Source organism: Symphalangus syndactylus, chromosome 14, assembly GCF_028878055.3.
Source record: "Symphalangus syndactylus isolate Jambi chromosome 14, NHGRI_mSymSyn1-v2.1_pri, whole genome shotgun sequence".
NCBI lineage: Eukaryota > Metazoa > Chordata > Mammalia > Primates > Hylobatidae > Symphalangus > Symphalangus syndactylus.
Genome location: NC_072436.2, coordinates 12,218,926 through 12,238,110, shown reverse-complemented (window position 1 = coordinate 12,238,110; position 19,185 = coordinate 12,218,926). Strand labels below are relative to the sequence as shown.

Genomic DNA, 19,185 nt, shown 5'->3' with positions numbered 1-19,185 from the left:
TTATTTTGTTAGAGACAGGGTCTCCCTATGTTGCCCAGGCTGGTCTCGAACTCCAGGGTTCAAGTGATCCTCCTGCCTTGGCTTCCCAAAGTGCTGGGATTATAGGCGTGAGCCACTGTGCCCAGCTTCCCCTTCTCTTGAGCTGAGAGCTGGTTTGAGATCTGTTATTGCACCCACATAAAGCTTACGTAGGGCCAGACATGGTGGCTCGTGCCTGTGGTCTCAGCTACTTGGAAGGCCAAGGTGGGAGGATTGCTTGAACCCAGGCAGGAGGTTGAGGTTGCAGTGAGCTGTGGCTATGATCAATAGAGCGAGACCCCGTCTTAAAAAACAAAAAAAGGCCAGGCGCAGTGGCTCACGCCTGTCATCTCAGCACTTTGGGAGGCCGAGGTGGTTGGATCACTTGAGGTCAGGAGTTTGAGACCAGCCTGGCCAACATGGTGAAACCCTGTCTCTACTAAAAATACAAAAATTAGCCAGGCATGGTGGCTCATGCCTGTTATCCCAGCTACTCAGGAGCTGAGGCAGAAGAATCACTTGAACCCGGGAGGCAGAGGTTGCAGTGAGCTGAGATCACACCACTGCACTCCAGCCTGGGCAACAGAGCAAGACTCCATCTCAAAAAAAAAAAAAAAATAGCTTAACGCCACTGTTATCTAGGAGGAGGTTTTGGCCAGGTGCAGTGGCTCACACCTGTAATCCCAGCACTTTGGGAGGCCGAGGCGGGTGGATCACGAGGTCAGGAGTTCGAGACAAGCCTGGCCAATATGGTAAAACCCTGTCTCTACTAAAAATACAAAAATTAGCTGGGCCTGGTGGCGTGTGCCTGTAGTCCCAGCTACTCGGGAGGCTGAGGCAGAAGAATCACTTGAACCCAGGGGCGGAGGTTGCAGTGAGCCAAGATCGTGCCACTGCACTCCAGCCTGGGCGACAGAGCGAGACTCCGTCTCAAAAAAGAAAATAAAAAAAGGCCAGGCGCGGTGGCTTATGCCTGTAATCTCAGCACTTTGGGAGGCCGAGGCGGGTGGATCACTTGAGGTCAAGAGTTTGAGACCAGCCTGGCCAACATGGTGAAATCCTGTCTCTTAAAAATACAAAAATTACCCAGGCATGGTGGCTCACGCCTAAAATCCCAGTTACTCAGGAGCCTGAGGCAGAAGAATCGCTTGAACCTGGGAGGCAGAGGTTGCAGTAAGCCGAGCTCACACCACTGCACTCCAGCCTGGGCAACAGAGCAACACTCCATCTCAGAAAAAAAAAAAAAAAAAAAAGTGCTTAATGCTGCTGTTATCTAGAAGGAGGTTTCAGCCATGCGCAGTGGCTCACGCCTGTAATCTCAGCACTTTGGGAGGCCGAGGCAGGCAGATCATGAGGTCAGGAGATTGAGACCATCCTGGCTAACATGGTGAAACCCTGTCTCTACTAAAAATGCAAAAATTAGCTGGGCGTGGTGGCACACACCTGTAGTCCCAGCTACTCAGGAGGCTGAGGAAGGAGAATTGCATGAACCCAGGAGGCGGAGGTTGCAGTGAGCCAAGATAGTGCCACTGCACTCCAGCCTGGGCAACACAGCCAGACTCCGTCTCAAAAGAAAAAAAAAAAAAAGAAGGAGGTTTCAGCATCACTGAGCCACGTCTCTGTAGAATGGACACGTGTTTCACTCATGCTGCAGCACTAGGAGACAGCCACATTAGCAATCCATACCCCATCTGCATGAGAAAGCCTGGGTTCAGTGTTTCCAACCCTAGATGTGCAGCTGGAACCACTGATTAAATTGTCCCCTAGGCAGCAGGCACCAGTCTTCGAGGGGCCGCTTTGATGAATTCTGCTAGTATATTTCCCTTGAAATGGACCCAAATTATAACCTAGCCCAGTATGAAAAGGCGCTGCTTTAGAACAACCCATTATTTTTCATTATTCATCGTTCTTTCATCAACTTGGAACTCCAAGCCTGTCTCTAGGCTGTCAGGCTCTCTTCCAAGCCAGCATCAGACCCCTATCACTGAAATCAGTGCAGAATGGGCTTTTGATGGACGAAACTCCAGTTATAAGTGACAAAAAACAATGTAGCATCCACGCCTCTTTTTTTTTTTTTTTTTCCAGAGATGAGGTCTTGCTCTGCTGCCCAGGCTAGAGTGGTGCAGTGGTGTGATCACGGCTCACTGCAGCCTCAAATTCCTAGGTGCGAGTGTTCCTCCCACCTCAGCCTCCAGAGTAGCCGGGACCACAGGCATGTCACACCATTCCCGGGTAATTTTTTAAATTATTATTTTGGTAGAGGCAGGGTCTTGCTTTGTTACCCAGGCAGGTCTCAAACTCCTGGCCTCAAGCAGTACTCCCACCTCAGCTTCCCAAAGTGCTGGGATTACAGGTATGAGCCACCGCACCATGCCTCTCTTATTTTTATTATTTATTGATTGATTTTTTTTTTTAGACGTAGTCTCGTTCTGTTGCCCAGGCTGGAGTGCAGTGGCATGATCTTGACTCATTGCAACCTCTGCCTCCTGGGTTCAAGCAATTCTCCTGCCTCAGCCTCCTGAGTAGCTGGGACTGCAGGCGCCCCCCACCAGGCCCGGCTAATTTTTTTGTATTTTTAGTGGAGGCTGGGTTTCACCATGTTGGTCAGGCTGATCTTGAACTCCTAACCTCAAATGATCACCCACCTTGGCCTCCCAAAGTGCTGGGATCACAGGCATGAGCCACCACACCCAGCCCTGCCTCTCTTCTTTTAAACCCATATGTAACTACCTGGAACCAGCGGCTGGAGGACCAGCAGGCCTGGCCCTTGTGATGCCAGCGGGCAGAGCCCTCTGCTCCAGGCTGATGACACCATCTGCCACCTCCACCAAAGGGCTGGGGAAGCAGCTGGAGCTGTGGCTGAGTCACTGTTGGAGCAGCTGAGTGTCACCTATGCTACAACTGATTTCACAGCATTTGACAAACATCACCCCACAGAAAATGAACCTCACTGAGTTTCCCTGTCCAACAGGTTAATTCAGTAACTCAGGGCATTAGGAAGCTAATCCCCCCGGTAGACTCAAAGCCACTGTTCAAGTCAAAACCCCAAATTCTAAGGGCTCTTGCAAGGTTGGGGCCATGGGTTAGAACCAAGCATCTTTTCATTTTTCGTGGACAATGGTATCGTTTGTGAGATGTGGCCATGATCGGGAGGCAGCCGAAGAGCTGTGAGGTCTCCTCCCTAAGCACAACTCCCAGGCCTGTGAGGGGCTTTGCACGGTCACCCAGGCTTCCCCAGCACCTGCCCAGCGAGCCTGGGCCCAACAGGGTTCCACTCTCAGGGAGGCAGGCGGGCGCCTCTGAGGCCACACGGGGTTTCTAAGGGACAAGCTTCTTGGGCAGCCGTGCTTTGGGCACTGCAGCACCTGCCCAGCATCCTGGATGGTGGCTGGAAATGATATCCTGGAGAAACAACTTCCTCAGAGGGAAATGAGTTCGTGTTTTCTAGAGTGAAAGTTCCTCCCTGGACAAAGCTGAGACCTGCACTGGCTTTGAGTGACTAAATGTCTTTCTGGGAGGCTTTGACTCACCGGGTCACTTGGAATGGGCAGTGCCCTAGGCTGCAGGGCTTCTCTGACATCCTGGAACCAGCCTGTGCTTCCTTCCCCACATCGCAGAGCGCACCTGCGGTGCCCGTTCCGTTCCCTCCGGGCTGTGCATCCTCCCCTTCCCTTCCTGGTCCCACTGGCAGCCTGCCACCTGTGCCAGGACAAACAGCAGCATAGGGATGCCCTTTCCTGTCGCCATCCAGGGCACAGCTCACCATCTTCTCGGTACTCCTGCAGACACCAGCCACACGTGTGCAGACGTGCATGGCTATTTGCTGACCTGTCTTCCCACCGTTCAGAAAACAAAAACCCGGGAAGCTCACTGCAAGAGTTGTTCCTGGGCTTCAATTCCTGGACCTGGCACCTGGCACACAGTAGGTGCACAAGCAAATACCTGAGTGAACGAATGGATGTCACCCCTTTGGGGATCACGTGGAAACCCCGGAAGTCAAGGCCCCAGTTTGGTCCCATCCAGCTGAAAACAGGTGTAAATAATGCAGGCTAAGACCAGCAGAGAGAAAATCTGCAGCTTAGTTGGTCCTTTGCTTTGTTGAGCTAGATTCAGCTGAGTCAGGAAATCCTTCATGATGGCAATACGGGCTTGGGGAAAGCTGGACCACACAACTCACTCTCTCAACACAGACCTTGGAGGTTGAAAGTGAATACAGTGCGCTGTCCTCACAACGGGGGAAAGGAGGGGAACGGTATGTGGGACCCCCTGTACTAGCCTTACAACTTTCTGTGAATTTTCATTTCAAAATAAAAGGTTACAATGTACAGCGAGGATCTATGGAAGCCTTGGGAGGCAGGTGTCAGTTCCATATGACAGCCTTTCTGACAAAGCTGTCTGAAAATGGAATAGGAACGCTTTAAAAACAGCCCTCACTCCCTAGAATCACACAGCTGACCATAGCCACCCCCTCAAGCTGACAGTGTCCTTCAGCAGCGAGGGCCCAGCTCTGGGGCCAGATTGCCTGGGTTCAAATCCCAGCCCTAAAAGTTATCTTATTCTACTATCTTGGACAAGTTATTTCATTTCTACAAGTCTTCACTTCTGCATTAAAAAATGGTAGCTAGGCCAGGCACAGTGGCTCACGCCTATAATACCAACAATTCAGATGCTGAAGCAGGGTGATCACTTGAGCCCAGGAGTTTGAGACCAACCTGGGCAACAAAGTGAGATCCCATCTAAACAAAAAAAAAATTTTTCAATTAACCGGGTTTGATGGCATGTGCCTGTAGTCCCAGCTACTTGGGAGGCTAAGGTGGGAGGTTCACCTGAACACAAGAATTTGAGGTTGCAGTGAGCTATGGTCATTCCACTGCACTCCAGCCTGGGAGAGCAAGGCCTTGTCTCAAAAAAAAAAAAAAAAATAGATAAAACCACATGAGACTTTATTGGCAATTGTGAGTTATTCTTTCCACATGGCTGGCGATAGCCTGCAATGGGGTCCCCAGTTTGGCTTGCTGGTCTCTTCTGGGTGACAGGCACTGCTGTCTCTACTTTCCAGGGTGGCAGTTGGCCCGAGGGGCTTTAACCTGCCATTGGAACCTCACCCACAGCCCAGAAGCCTCCATTCACAACCCTTCCCAGACTCCACTCCGACTTGAGAACCTGAAAAACGGACACATGGACACGTATCTGAAAGAAAGTCTAGGCGGTTGCGCTTAGACAAGGGCCTACGGCTTTATTAACAGATGTCGAGGAAGCTTTCAGGTGCTTGCAGCCATGAGGGTCTGGTTTTAAGAATGGCCTTTAAGGAAAAGCCGTGGCAGGCGGGCTGAGAGGGGCGACTCCAGCTCAGCCCTGCCCACAGCACAGGCTGACAGAAGCCGAGATCCACATCACCGCCTGGCGTGCAGAGGAGTTGAAGACAAAACCATCTTTTTCCAGCTTCTCTACAAAGCCAATTACTAAGCAACAGTTATTAAAGTGAAGTATCCATTTACAGACTGGCACAAATATCAAAAATAAGCAGCTTAGATGAATACAGAGGCTGGAGTGCATTTTCTGCTAACAAAACCCACTGTGATACTCTCCAAGTTTAGAGGGAAAAGTCTATCTCAGGCCAACTCAGATGTGACAGAAATAAGTGGGTCTGAAGTGCATTTCCAGTTGTTTCTACCCGGAAGGAGCCCGGATGATACAAACAGGTCTGGGGTTCGCGGCTCTGGCAAGCGCCCAGAGACAACTGCATCTCTGCCAGGACACTCATCCTCACTGTGGTTGTCTGGGCAGATGGCTGTTGGCAGGCTAAGGACGACGATGAAAAACGGACAATATTTTAAAAACCCCGTAGGGTCCACAGCAGTGTTTGAAATGACAGGCTTTTTATTTCTCAGGAACAGCCGAGATGACCTCCAGAGGTTTCCAACGAAGCTGTAACAATCCACCCTGCAGCTCTATGACAGGGAGGAGGGCGAATCAAATCCCTCATCTTACGCCAGACTTCAGCCCTGTGGGAGCTGCTGCCTCCAAAGAAAGCAGGGACCTGGGCGGACTGCATCCCTCCCCCGTGTGGAGAACGTGACAGATGTGAAGGTCAGGCTGACAGACACACAGCCTGCAGCAGCCTAGCCAGTCCCCCACAGCATCGAGCCAAGTCATTTAAAAAGGATTCAGGCCACTGCCTTTTTCTGAGGGAGGAGCGGCCAGCATGTGCCCCGCGGCTCACTGGGCCTGTCTAATCACACAGCAGTGGCAAAAGGAGTATCTGCCAGATGCTTCCTATCACTCTATTCTGTCTCCACATCCACCTGAAGTTCACCCCGTTTCCCCAATGACTTAGAATGGCTTTGTGCTTAGTTTTAATTGTAGTTTGTGCTATTCTGTGAATTAACAATTCAAACAAAATAAGAAAGCCATGTTGTTAAACAGTAGAGGAGCCGGGGACTCTGTCTCCATTTCCTCCTCATCACACACAAGTCATGCATCTACCAAAAAAAAAAAAATTGTCTTCTGAGGCAGCACAGGTGTGACAGACGAGGCACCTGCCAAGTCCACACTCAGGACTGTGTGACAGCCTCAGCAACATGAGGTCCAGACACATTCACTGTGGAAGGCTCTGCCCACGCGAACAAAGCCGTCAGCTCTAGCAAAAGGGACACCGCCTTCTTCCTCCCCGACTTCTCACCTGGTAAGTCCGGGAATCAAGACAGCAAAAATGAGCCCCACAAAAAGAGAGAGAGGGAGAGAGAGAAGCAGTCACTGTTATCAGCAGCACCCACTGCGCAGGTAGAAGCACCTCTGGTGCCACTTTCAAGACAAAACAAGAGTACAGTTGAAACATCTAATTTGAAAATGTTGATCTCCTTTCCTACGACATTGCTAAGGGTCCCACAGGAAGGCTGGTGGCACCAGGGAATAAACCCTGGAAGTGGTGCAGCCACTCTGGGACCAGGCAGCTCCAGCCAGAGGCCTCAATCCATGGCAGCCAGCTGCTCAATGGCACAGCGCACTTTCTTCGCAGTTTCCTCAAATTCTTTCTTCTTATTGTTGGTTTCCTTTGCCTGGAAATAAAGAATAGACACATGACACTGAAACCAGAGCTTCCCAGTCACATCCTGTAGATAAGATGACAAAGGAAAAAATAATCAGGGAACACTGAGAGAGCACCTAAATGAACTGGGCACTGGGCTGGGCAGATTCCCAGCTGCCTGAGACAAACGTCCTGATTCAGCTCAACTCCCTCTCGTTGAAGCTGCCTCCTAATCATCGAATAACAGAAAACACTGACGGAGTGCTTGGTATGCACCCAGCACCACTCCACCTGCTTCGCTCCTTTAACTGATTTATGTTCAGTGATCCGCAGTGGGTGCTCCCATATCTCTACTATACAGGCGAGGAAACCGAGGTCCAGGCTGAAGGAGCCACTCAAAGTACCCAGCTAGTCTAGGCACCCCAGCTAGTCTAGGCAGAGCTCTGCTCTTAACCACTGCCCTTTCTCCTGAAACTCCTGGAGGAAAGTCCAGAGCCTTCCTCTTCATATCCAGTTAAACAGACCCTGGCAAACATCACGCTCTTCCTCAAAGAGAAATTCTTTTGCTTCCAGTCCCTCCCTGAATCTGGCTTCCAATTTTTTCATCCTGCTAACAGAGCTCTCTCCTAAGGGGCAAATGACAATCACATTAGCAAATCCAGGGACACCCTTCCCTATCATATTTTTTATAAACCCTAACTCCTCTACTACATTAAAAAACAAAGACGTTTATTGGGTTAAATTTGTTTGCTGACAGAGGTTAACTTAAAAACAATTACTTTTGAGACGGACTTTTGCTTTTGTAGCCTAGGCTGGAATGCAAAGGCACGATCTTGGCTCACTGCAACCTCTGCCTCCCGGGTTCAAGAGATTCTCCTGCCTCAGCCTCCCGAGTAGCTGGGATTACAGGCATGCGCCACTACCCCGGCTAATTTTGTATTTTTAGTAGAGATGGGGTCTCTCCATGTTGGTCAGGACGGTCTGGAACTCATGATCTCATGTGATCTGCCCGCCACGGCCACCCAAAGTGCTGGGATTACAGGTGTGAGCCACTGTGCCTGGCTAAAAAATTACTTTTCAATATGTACTTTATATATCCTAAGTTTTACCTCATGTATAATAATTTGTCATTTATTTTTATATAAATTTATAATTTATAAATTATTACTCAAAAGAAAATTCAATTTAAAAATAATAAATTGATAAGAAAAAAGAAAATGGTGCACCACTTGTTTTTTTTTTTTTTAGAGACAGGTTCTCGCTCTGTCACCCAGGCTGGAATGCAGTGGCAAGATCATGGCTTACTGCAGCTTTGACCTCCAAGGCTCAAAGTGATCCTCCCACCTCAGCCTCTTGAGTAGTTGAGACTACAGGCACGTGCCACCATGCCTGGCTAATTTTTTGTGTATTTTTTGAAGAGATGAGGTCTGGCCACATTGCCCAGGCTCGCCTCAAAACTCCTGGGCTCAATCAATCCTCCTGCCTTGGCCTCTCAAAGTGCTGGGATTCAGGCACAAGCCACTGCACCTGGCCCAACAGCGCACTTTTAATGGACTGTGATGGACAACTCTGCAGTCCCAGGGAGCCTCACCTTTACTGATATGGAAAGATAACCATGGCTTTTAAAATATATATGTACACATAGATTATTCAGTTTCTTCTTCTCTTTCAAAAAAAGGCTAAAATTAACGAAGCTCCTTAGCACACATGCTATAATTTAACCACCCCAATGTGGAGGTCAATATCTCCATTTTATACATTTTTCCACTAAAGGGAGGGGCGAAGCAAACACAACTCTCGCTATTGAAAAACAAAACAGGCCGGGCACGGTGGCTCATGCCTGTAATCCCAGCACTTTGGGAGGCCGAGGCGGGCGGATCACGAGGTCAGGAGATCGAGACCATCCTGGCTAACACAGTGAAACCCCGTCTCTACTAAATATAAAAAAAATTGGCCGGGCATGGTGGCGGGCACCTGTAGTCCCAGCTACTTGGGAGGCTGAGGCAGGAGAATGGAGTGACCCTGGGAGGCAGAGCTTGCCATCAGCTGAGATCACGCCACTGCATTCCAGCCTAGGCGACAGAGTGAGATTCCGTCTCAAAAAAAAGAAAAAAAAAATCTAAAATCAGCCAGGCATGGTGGCATGTGCCTGTAGTCCCAGCTACTAGGAGGCTGAGGCAGGAGGATTGCTTGAGTCCAGGAGGTCGAGGCTATGGTGAGCTGTGATTGCGCCACTGAACTCCAGCCTGAGCAACAGAGCAAGATGCTGCCAATGAAAACAAACAGAAAACTCCTGCCGCCCAGGTCTACAACTCGCCTCCTTCTAGTGCTTCGTTTTGTCCTCATCACAAGTATTTACCAAGTAAACTCTTACAAAGAACTAAGTTGTTCTGTTTATTTCCACATTAAATTTATTCCCTGATCGATTTTCACACTGGTTCTAATTTATTTCATTGTTCCAAAAGCTAAGCACCGAGGCAGCGGCAGGAACAAGAATCAGCACCCAGTGCATCGCCCTGGATGGCCAGGCCTCAGCTTCCACAGCAGCGCCCTCCTGGCACCCTGGCAAGGCAGCAGACAGGGGCATCCTGCCATCAAATCTGGGATCTCAGGAATCCCCAGCATCAGCAGCAACAGCATCCTTGTCTTCAGGATTTGTATAGCACAACACACGCACCTGTGGTCCCAGCTACTTGGGAGGATGAGGTGGGAGAATCATTTGAGCCCAGGGGGTCGAGGCTGAGGTGAGCCAAGATCACACCACTGCACTCAGCCTGGGTGACAGAGTAAGACCCTGTCTCAAAAAAAAAAAGATTATATTGTTTCAGAATTAAAGTAATAAAAACAAATCCATAAAAGCATTCTGTATTCTGAATTGAGGAAAACTAAAAAACAGTCCAAAATAAAAGCTAAGCAGTTTTTTAAATCTCCCCACTTATCTCGCAGGCTGGAATGTCTCCCCTCATTCCAGTGAGGCTGGGTCTGACTATCAGGAGACGGAGACTGAGGGGTCTCCTGCGGGGCTGAGGCCTCTACTTCTGCCTCCTGCTCCTTCAGCTCACACATCCTGAAAGTCTACTGTTCTTTTCTTTTTTCTTTTTGAGATGGAGTCTCGCTCTGTGGCCCAGGCTGGAGTACAGTGGCGCGATCTCGGCTCGCTGCAAGCTCCGCCTCCCGGGTTCACGCCATTCTCCTGCCTCAGCCTCCCCAGTAGCTGGGACTACAGGCGCCTGCCACCACGCCAGGCTAATTTTTTGTAGTTTTAGTAGAGACGGGGTTTCACCGTGTTAGCAAGGATGGTCTCGATCTCCTGACCTCGTGATCTGCCCGCCTCGGCCTCCCAAAGTGCTGGGATTACAGGCGTGAGCCACCACGCCTGGCCCTGAAAGTCTACTTTTCTTAATCACATCTTCCAACAGGTGAGTCGACTTCCCCTACCAGACTGCATCTTCATTCCTGTAACCCTAGAGCAGAGCACCCCGCAGCGTCCACCAGCACTTCAGGGCTTTCTGGAACTAGATGGTATCAGATTTCAGTTGCTCTGTCTGTAAGGGCAACAACCCTGTCTTTCTCAGCGCTCTGGGACCTGGTTTCCAGCTCACGCCTCCACATCCATTCTGCTCCTCCCCTGTGCCCATGATGGTTCCAGGCACACAAGCTGCTCCTTGTCTAAAACAGGGCTTGGCAAGCAAGGGCCTGCTGGCCAAATCCATCCAGCCCCTCGTGGCCTTTTTTTGTCCAGCCCACGGGCTAAGAATGCTTTTTATGTTTCTAAAAGGTCGTGAAAAACTACAACAAGAAAATATGCAACAGAGACTCTGACCCACGAGAGCTAAGAGATGGTCTATGGCACACTACAGAAAAGCTGACTGACCCCTGACCCGGAAAAAGATGATCCCCAGCCCATTTTCCGGTTCCCACACTGCAGCTCCCACAACCTCAACCAGGTGACAAGCTCTCTCACAGCATGATTCACCCACAACTGGCCTCTTCCCTCTTCCTGACAAAACGCAATCTTAGTCCTTAGCACTTAAAAGCCACTATATTGAGGCCAGGCGTGGTGGTTCACGCCTGTAATCCCAGCACTTTGGGAGGTCAAGACGGGCAGATAACTTGAGGCCAGGAGTTCGAGACCAGCTTAGCCAACATGGGAAAACCCTGTCTCTACTAAAAATATAAAAGTTAGCTGGGCCTGGTGGCACACACCTATAATCTCAGCTACTTGGGAGCCTGAGGCACGAGAATCGCTTGAACCTGGGAGGTGGAGGTCGCAGTGAGCCAAGGTCGCACCACCAACGCTCCAGGCTGGGCGACTGAGTGACACTCTGTCTCAAATTAAAATAAAGCCACACATAAGGACAGAATTATTTTACGCTGATCTCTACAAAGGAATACAATTTTAAAGCTGAAAAGGAACCTGAGAAACCATGGGATAGGGGGTCTAACCTCTATTTAGCAAGGAAAGCATGATCACGACTGGCTTAAACTCAAAGTCTGCAAGTGGCAGAGACAGAACTATGACGTCTCCTGACTCTCCACCCAGGGCTTTGCTACAAGGATATGGAATCCCCCAGTACTTATTCTGTGTGAGACTGCCAGACTTAGCAAATAAGAATATAAGATGCCCAGGCTGGGCGCAGTAGATCACACCTGTAATCCCAGCACTTTGGGAGGCTGAGGCAGGCAGATCACTTGAGGTCAGGAGTTTGAGACCAGCCTGGCCAACATGATGAAACCCGGTCTCTACTAAAAATACCAAAAAAAATTAGCTGGGCGTGGTGGCGGGCGCCTGCAGTCCCAGCTACTCAGGAGGCTGAGGCAGGAGAATGGCGTGAACCCGGGAGGCAGAGCTTGTAGTGAGCCGAGATCGTGCCACTGCACTCCAGCCTGGGTGACAGAGCAAGGCTCTGTCTCAAAAAATAAAAATAAAAAAAATTTTAAAAAGGCCAGGCATGTGGCTCATGCCTGTAATCCCAGCACTCTGGGAGGCTAAAGCGGGCAGATCACGAGGTCAGGAGTTTGAGACCAGCTTGGCCAGCATGGTGAAACCCCGTCTACTAAAAATACAAAAATTAGCCAGGCATGGTGGTGCGTGCCTGTAGTCCCAGCTACTCAGGAGGCTGAGGCAGGAGAATCGCTTGACCCCGGGAGGCAGAGGTTGCAGTGAGCTGAGATCGTGCCACTGCACTCCAGCCTGGGTGACAAAGTGAGACTCCGTCTCAAATAAAAAGCCCAGTTACATTTCAACTTCAGATAAATGACTAAGTTTCTAGTAAATACTGACACAAAATGTGGGATTTACTTATACTTATACCGGCCACACTCCAGGAGCTTTAAAATCACACAGACATCCTAGGGGCTTTAAAAATGATTCCTAGCTGGGCACGGTGGCTCATGCCTGTAATCTCAGCACTGTGGGAGGCCAAGGCAAAAGGATCCCTTGAGCTCAGGAGTTCAAGACCAGCCTGGAAAACATAGGGAACCCTCATCTCTACGAAAATAAATAAATAAATAAATAAATAAATAAATAAATAAATTAGGTGGGCATGGTGGGGTGCACCTGTAGTCCCATTACTTGGGAGGATGAGGTGGGAGAATCACTTGAGCTCAGGAGTTCGAGGCTACAGTGAGCTATGGTGTACCACTGTACTGCAGCCCAGGTGACAGAGTGAGTCCCTGTCTCAAAAAAATAAAATCAGCCAGGCGTGGTGGCTCACACCTGTAATCCCAGCACTTTGGGAGGCCGAGGCAGGCGGATCACGAGGTCAGGAGATCGAGACCATCCTGGCTAACACGGTGAAACCCCATCTCTACTAAAAATACAAAAAAAAATTAGCTGGGCATGGTGGCGGGCGCCTGTAGTCCCAGCTACTCGTGAGGCTGAGGCAGGAGAATGGCTTGAACCCAGGGGGCGGAGCTTGCAGTGAGCTGAGATCACATCACTGCACTCCAGCCTGGGCGACAGAGCAAGACTCCATTTCAAATAAATAAATAAATAAATAAATAAATTTAAAAATAAAAATACTTCCTGAGGCCAGGTGTGGTGGCTCACACCTGTAATCTCAGCACTTTGGGAGGCTGAGGTGGGTGGATCACCTGAGGTCAGGAGTTCAAGACCAGCCTGGCCAACATGGTGAAACCTCGTCTCTACCAAAAATACAAAAATTACCTGGGTATGGTGGCACATGCCTGTAATCCCGGCTACTTGGGAGGCTGAAGCAGGCAAATCACTTGAGCCCAGGAGGCGGAGGTTGCAGTGAGCCGAGATTGCGCCACTCCACTCCAGCCTGGGTAACAGAGTGAAACTGTGTCTCAGAACAAAAAAAAAAAGCCAGGCGCGGTGGTTCACACCTGTAATCCCAGCACTTTGGGAGGCCAAGGCAGGCGAATCATGAAGTCAGGAGTTCAAGAACAGCCTGGGCAATGTGGTGAAACCCCATCTCTACTAAAAATACAAAAATTAGCTGGGTGTGGTGGCACGTGCCTGTAATCCCAGCTACTTGGGAGGCTGAGGCAGGAGAATCACTTGAACCCGAGAGGCAGAGGTTGCAGTGAGCCAAGATTGCACCATTGCACTCCAGCCTGGGCAACAAGAGTGAAACTCTATGTCAGAAAAAAAAAAAAAAAAATGCTTCCCGAGGAAAACAGAGTCCCTTTGAGGGACTAGGTAGTTTAGTGCTAAAGACATTGAACAGGGTTTGAACAGTTCTTATTCCCAATACATACAATTTTGTTCTTGGCTCTTTCTCTGTCCAGTTTCAAAAATTCACCAAGGGTTAATTCTTCAAACTGCTTCTTGACAGAAAGGAAAGCACAACCAGACGAATGCTTTTTATGTTCCTCTCTAGAAAAATCAAAACAACAGCGGAAAGGTAGCTGAAGGGATTAAAGCGGCAGTCCACTCCCCATGGGCCACCTCCCCACGCCCTCCACAGGCACACCCTGCTCTGCCTCAGGAGTAAGACGTCAAGTCTGAAGTTGATGGCATCAGTGCTTTGCCCAAGCCACATTCCCATATGGCACCTCTTAGCGCCTTCTCTCTCCCTCTGGACATCTCCCCCGACATCTGTGTGGCTAATGTATCCATTTTATCTGGACTTCTTTAGCAATTAGTTGGAAAAGTGTTACATGGTATATGTCCAAAGGAATTACATGTCAAATCCCTCCAACATTCTCAAGGAACTGTTTGAAGTCATTTCATTTCACTGGAATTGTTATGTAATCCACTGTAAGGATTTTTTTTTTTTTTTTTTTTCTGAGACGGAGTCTCGCTCTGTCGCCCAGGCTGGAGTGCAGTGGCGTGATCTCTGCTCACTGCAAGCTCTGCCTCCTGGGTTCACGCCATTCTCCTGCCTCAGCCTCCCCAGTAGCTGGGACTACAGGCGCCTGCTGCCACGCCCGGCTAATTTTTTTGTATTTTTAGTAGAGACAGGGTTTCACCGTGTTAGCCAGGATGATCTCGATCTCCTGACCTCATGATCCGCCCACCTCGGCCTCCCAAAGTGCTAGGATTACAGGCGTGAGCCACCGCGCCCGGCCCACTGTAAGGATTAAGGGCAGAGAAGGGCATTATTGCCCAGGGTTCCCCAAGGGACCCCAGCTCATACTCATTTTCTGCTAGGGGAGTCTCCCTGCATAACTGATTATCACTGTTACCAGAACCGTATTACAATGAAAACACGGCCACACAAAGTCCAAAAGGACAGCCAGTTGTAACTCTAATCTGAAAATATAATAACACTTATTCATTTTCAAGAAGAATACCACTGATATTTTCCCAGTGATTACGGGGATGCAGTATAACCACCATAGCAAACATACTAAGAAAAAAAAAACAGCTACTCTCTTCTGGCCAACAAGAAAAACAACTGGGGTGATTCTCAAGGGGAAAAAAGTTAAAGTTGTGGAAGCAACTGAATCTGAGAGAAAAAAAGGTGAGAAAAGAATATGGCATCACAGCGTGGAAAGACAGATATCATCCGAGTACAGAATTTCATTTTCATTAACTAGGCATCTTGAAGAAAAAAATCCAAAACAACACTGAAGTATATGCTTTCTTTCTTTCTTTTTTTTCAATTTTTTATTTTTATGACGGAGTCTTGCGCTGTTGCCGAGGCTGGAGTGCATTGGCATGATCTCGGCTCACTGCAACCTCCGCCTCCCAGGTTCAAGCGATTCTGCGCCTCAGCCTCCCGAGTACCTGGGATTACAGGCGTGCGCTACCACGCCCGGCTAATTTTTGTATTTTTAGTAGAGATAGGGTTCCGCCACGTTGGCCAGGCTGGTCTCAAACTCCTGACCTCAGGTGATCCACCCGCCTCAGCCTCCCAAAGTGTGAAGTGCACACTTTCAAAGGGTAATTTTTGTGCTGTATGGGTTATATTTCAATTAAACTGTTTTTTAAAAAATCTCAAAAAAAAGCACTTGGACATTCCTGGGAGTTCACAACAACAGGGTCTGCTAATGTATTCTGTTGAACATGAAAGGCACCAGGCATCTTACGTGAATGAGACTTTAACATCCACCCCAAGGGCATTTTGGTCAAATGAGATTTAATTAGGTTGTAAGCATCACCAAGGCACCAGCATATAGAGAGGTATCCGTTCACAACAGCTGTTTAAGAAGCAATGAGGCTGGAAAGCAACCCTCCCATACTAAGTGTCTTCACAACTCAAATCTTTTGACAGCTCAGTTCAAAACAAAGCCCGTCGAGGCTGGCCAGGGAAGACTTACATGGGGTCATCATCTGGCTCCCAGCCTTCCAGCTCCTTGAAGCAGAAGAAACACTGGGCCAAGTCTGGCTCGTTCTCAGTGGGGCAGTGGATGAAGCCAGCCTCCGCCATCTGCAAGGGATAGCACAGCTCGTGAGTAGACTCGGCAGCCCGGAACCCCGAGGCCCAGCCACAAAGGCCTCGATGGGGACAAAGCAGGGAGGGGAGGGCGGCCCGGACCCAAGGGGCCCAGCCACAGTGGCCTCGCTGGGGACAGGACGGGGAGGGGAGGGCGGCTTGTACCCCTCGAGGCCCAGTCACAGTGGCCTCGCTAGGGACAGGGCAAGGCGGGCCTGGGGGACCCCAGGAGGCCGAGCAGTCTCACCCGCTCCGGGGTGCAGGCGCAGCCCTCCAAGAAGGGCCAGTTCTTGAATGTAGAGATGCGGTGGTCCTTGAGAAAGGGCTGCCAGGCAGGGGGCAACGTCGGGGCACCCATGCCGCCGCCGCCACCTCTGCCAACGGGTCCCGCGATTCAAATCTGGCGGTTAATGGCGCGCCGCGGGGCATGTCGGGAGCGCACGCCCTCTTGGGCGGCCCACCCCCCGCGGCCTTCTGGGAGTAGAGGCGGGGCGGCGCGGGGTGTGCCGGGAGTTGTAGTCCTCCCGCCGCGTGGCTCTGCCCCTGGTCGCTGGGCACCCAGCGACTCCGCGCCAGCTCGTCTCTGCCCACACCTAGCGCCCCCTCGACTGCTTTCAAAGAGCGCGTGCAGGCCGGGTGCAATGGCTTATGCCTGTAATCCCAACACTTTGAGAGGCCTAGGCAGGAGCATCACTTGGGTCCTGGAGTTCAAGGCCAGCCTGGCCATCACGGTGAAACCTTGTCTCTACTAAAAATACAAAAATTAGCCGGGCGTGGTGGTGCATGCCTGTAATCCCAACTACTCGGGAGGCTGAGGCAGGAGAATCGCTTGAACCTGGGAGGCTGAGGTTGCAGTGAGCTGAGATTGTGCCATTGCACTCCAGCCTGGGCAACAAGAACAAAACTCAGTCTAAAAAAAAAACAAAAAAAAAGTCAGACAGGAGGGCTTTACAGGGCGCCACCTCTGCAAAAAGCAACCACTCCAGATGGGCATGAAGGACAAATGGACAGGGGAGGGATGGAGCGCAGCAGACATCGCTGTCCCGGCGAGTACATCGTTGACTGCACGACCTGGGTTTCCAGGAGGGCCACCTTCTGGAGTCAGGGGCCAGGGACTGGGCCACTACCGTGATAAGAAGACAAGGGAGCTGGGGAAAGCCCAGTGGAGGGTGGGGGCCTGTGCTCAGGGCAAACTCCTCCTTTCCGTTCGCAAAGCAGGGCGTCCCACCAACATGTAAGTCCTGCAGCCTATTAAAAAAAAAAGTCAGTGTGTCCTCTGCTTTGGAACAGGGTGTTCTGGAGTCACTTCTGGAGCTGGGCATTAGAGGTTGGCACCTCTCACATCCGCTCACTTCTCTGGTTCTATGGCCAGAGATAAGAAGCCTGGCCCTATTAGCCCTCCAGCCCCACACAGGCCTGACGCCTCCACTCTCTTTTTCATTTTGGGGTGGATTTATTTATTTATTTATTTATTTATTTTTGCAACCTCTCCCCACCCCCCCACCCCGCTCCCATTCTTTAATACAGTAACTTTTTATTTTGATGTTTATTTATTTATTTGAAACTGAGTCTCGTTCTATCGCCCAGGCTGGAGTGCAGTGGCATGATCTCAGCTCACTGCAACCTCCTCCCCGCCGCGGGTTCAAGTGATTCTCCTGCCTCAGCCTCCCGAGAAGCTGGGATTACAGGCGCACACCACCACACCAGACTAATTTTTGTATTTTTAGTAGAGACGGGGTTTCGCCATGTTTGCCAGGCTGGTCTCAAACACTTGACCTCAGGTGATCTACCTGCCTCGGCCTCCCAAAGTGCTGAGATTACAGACGTGAGCCACTGTGCCTGGCCTGATGTCAATTTAAATAAAAGATAATTGCAAGAATAGTACAAAGAATACTCATATACCCTTCACCCAGATTTTCTGTTTATGTTTTGCTTATTCCTTCAACATTAACTCTCTGCTTCTTCCTCCCTTTCTCTCCTCCTCTCCCTCTCTCTTACCCTTTCCCTCTCTCTACTCCCCGCTCTCTTGCTGTCTCCTTCTCTGTCTCCTGTTTTCCTTTCTCTCTCCCTCTCCCTGACCTCCTTTCTCTCCCCCCCTCTCTCCCCTCATGTATATGAACACACACACATCCCTGTATGTGTATATATCATATGCATGTATATGTACATATATGGGTGGTTTACCTGAACCGTTTGTAAGTTGAAGGCATTACCACACTACCCCGAAAGACTTCATTCTCTTACACAACCACAACACAATCATCAAAATCAGAAAACTTAACTTCGCTGCAGTTATCAAATCCAGTTGACTTTGGCAGGTTGCCCCTGGGTCCCGCTGATTGGCTCGCTAACTGGGCCCTGGCACCACCATGGCCTCTGCTGGGGTGGCCCCCGGGCACAGACCAAGGACGCATCACCTCCACTGGCAACCGCAGCAGTTGCCTGCCCTCAGGAGGGAGGAAGGGAACAACTCCTTTTCATTTCTTTTTTTTTTTTTTTTTTTTGAGACAGAGTCTCGCTGTCACCAGGCTGGAGTGCAGTGCAGTGGCACAATCTCGGCTCACTGCAACCTCTGTCTCCTGGGTTCAAGCAGTTCTCTGCCTCAGCACCCCCAGTAGCTGGGATTACAGGCGCCCGCCACCATGCCCGGCTAATTTTTTGTATTTTTAGTAGAGACAGGTTTCACCACCTTGGCCAGGCTGGTATTGAACTCCTGACCTTGTGATCCACCGGCCTCAGCCTCCCAAAGTGCTGGGATTACAGGCATAAGCCACCATGCCCGGCCTAACTCCTTTTCACTTCCGCACACAATGTCATCAAATGCATGGACAAGGACAGCCCAGGTGTCCTCCTCGACCTGAACACCCTCAAAACCGAGTTCCGGGAGCTTCAAAAGCTCATGGGTACCGGGCCCCCAGCATCTTCCAGAGCCCGAGCAGCAGCTGCAGCCCCACAGCATCCGGGTGCAAGTTAGGACCAAAAGGGGCTTCTGCAAAAGTGCTGGAGTCTCTGCACATTTGAAATCCCCGAGAAGCAGAGTGAGGCTGACTTCAGGAATGGCTGAGAACGACGGGGGAAGCAGTGGCCTGTGTGCCCCGACCCCCACACAGTCGCTTGGGGTGTGGTCCCTTTGGACCCCAGCTCTGACTTCAAGCCGCCTGGGGTGGGGCTGCTGTGCTGAGCCCAGCTCGAATATATCCGCATGTCTAGACGCATAATAACTTGAGTGCCTGAAGGCGGGAGTCAGGATGGTCATGGAGGCTGGGGAGTGGGTGGAGGATTCTCCCGTCT

At 50.3% G+C, this 19,185-nt stretch overlaps 1 protein-coding gene across 6 annotated transcripts; it reads right to left on the bottom strand.

Annotated features, from left to right (window-relative positions):
• Window positions 1-5,209: 5,209 nt before the first annotated feature.
• BIRC5 (baculoviral IAP repeat containing 5) lies at window positions 5,210-16,365 on the bottom strand. 6 transcript variants are annotated; one of them, XM_055240768.2, is made up of 5 exons: window positions 16,142-16,325; window positions 15,779-15,888; window positions 14,518-14,586; window positions 13,772-13,889; window positions 5,210-7,076 (listed from the first exon to the last, which is right to left on the bottom strand). In XM_055240768.2, the coding sequence occupies exons 1-5, from the start codon at window positions 16,250-16,252 to the stop codon at window positions 6,987-6,989; spliced, it is 498 nt and encodes a 165-aa protein (XP_055096743.1). In that variant the 5' UTR covers window positions 16,253-16,325; the 3' UTR covers window positions 5,210-6,986. The 6 variants fall into 6 exon arrangements, with proteins under 6 accessions (XP_055096743.1, XP_055096745.1, XP_055096746.1 ...); XM_055240769.2 differs by lacking the exon at window positions 5,210-7,076 and adding an exon at window positions 7,101-7,671 and having other exon boundaries at window positions 16,142-16,337; XM_055240770.2 differs by lacking the exon at window positions 14,518-14,586 and having other exon boundaries at window positions 16,142-16,365.
• Between the last annotated feature and the right edge of the window lie 2,820 nt (window positions 16,366-19,185).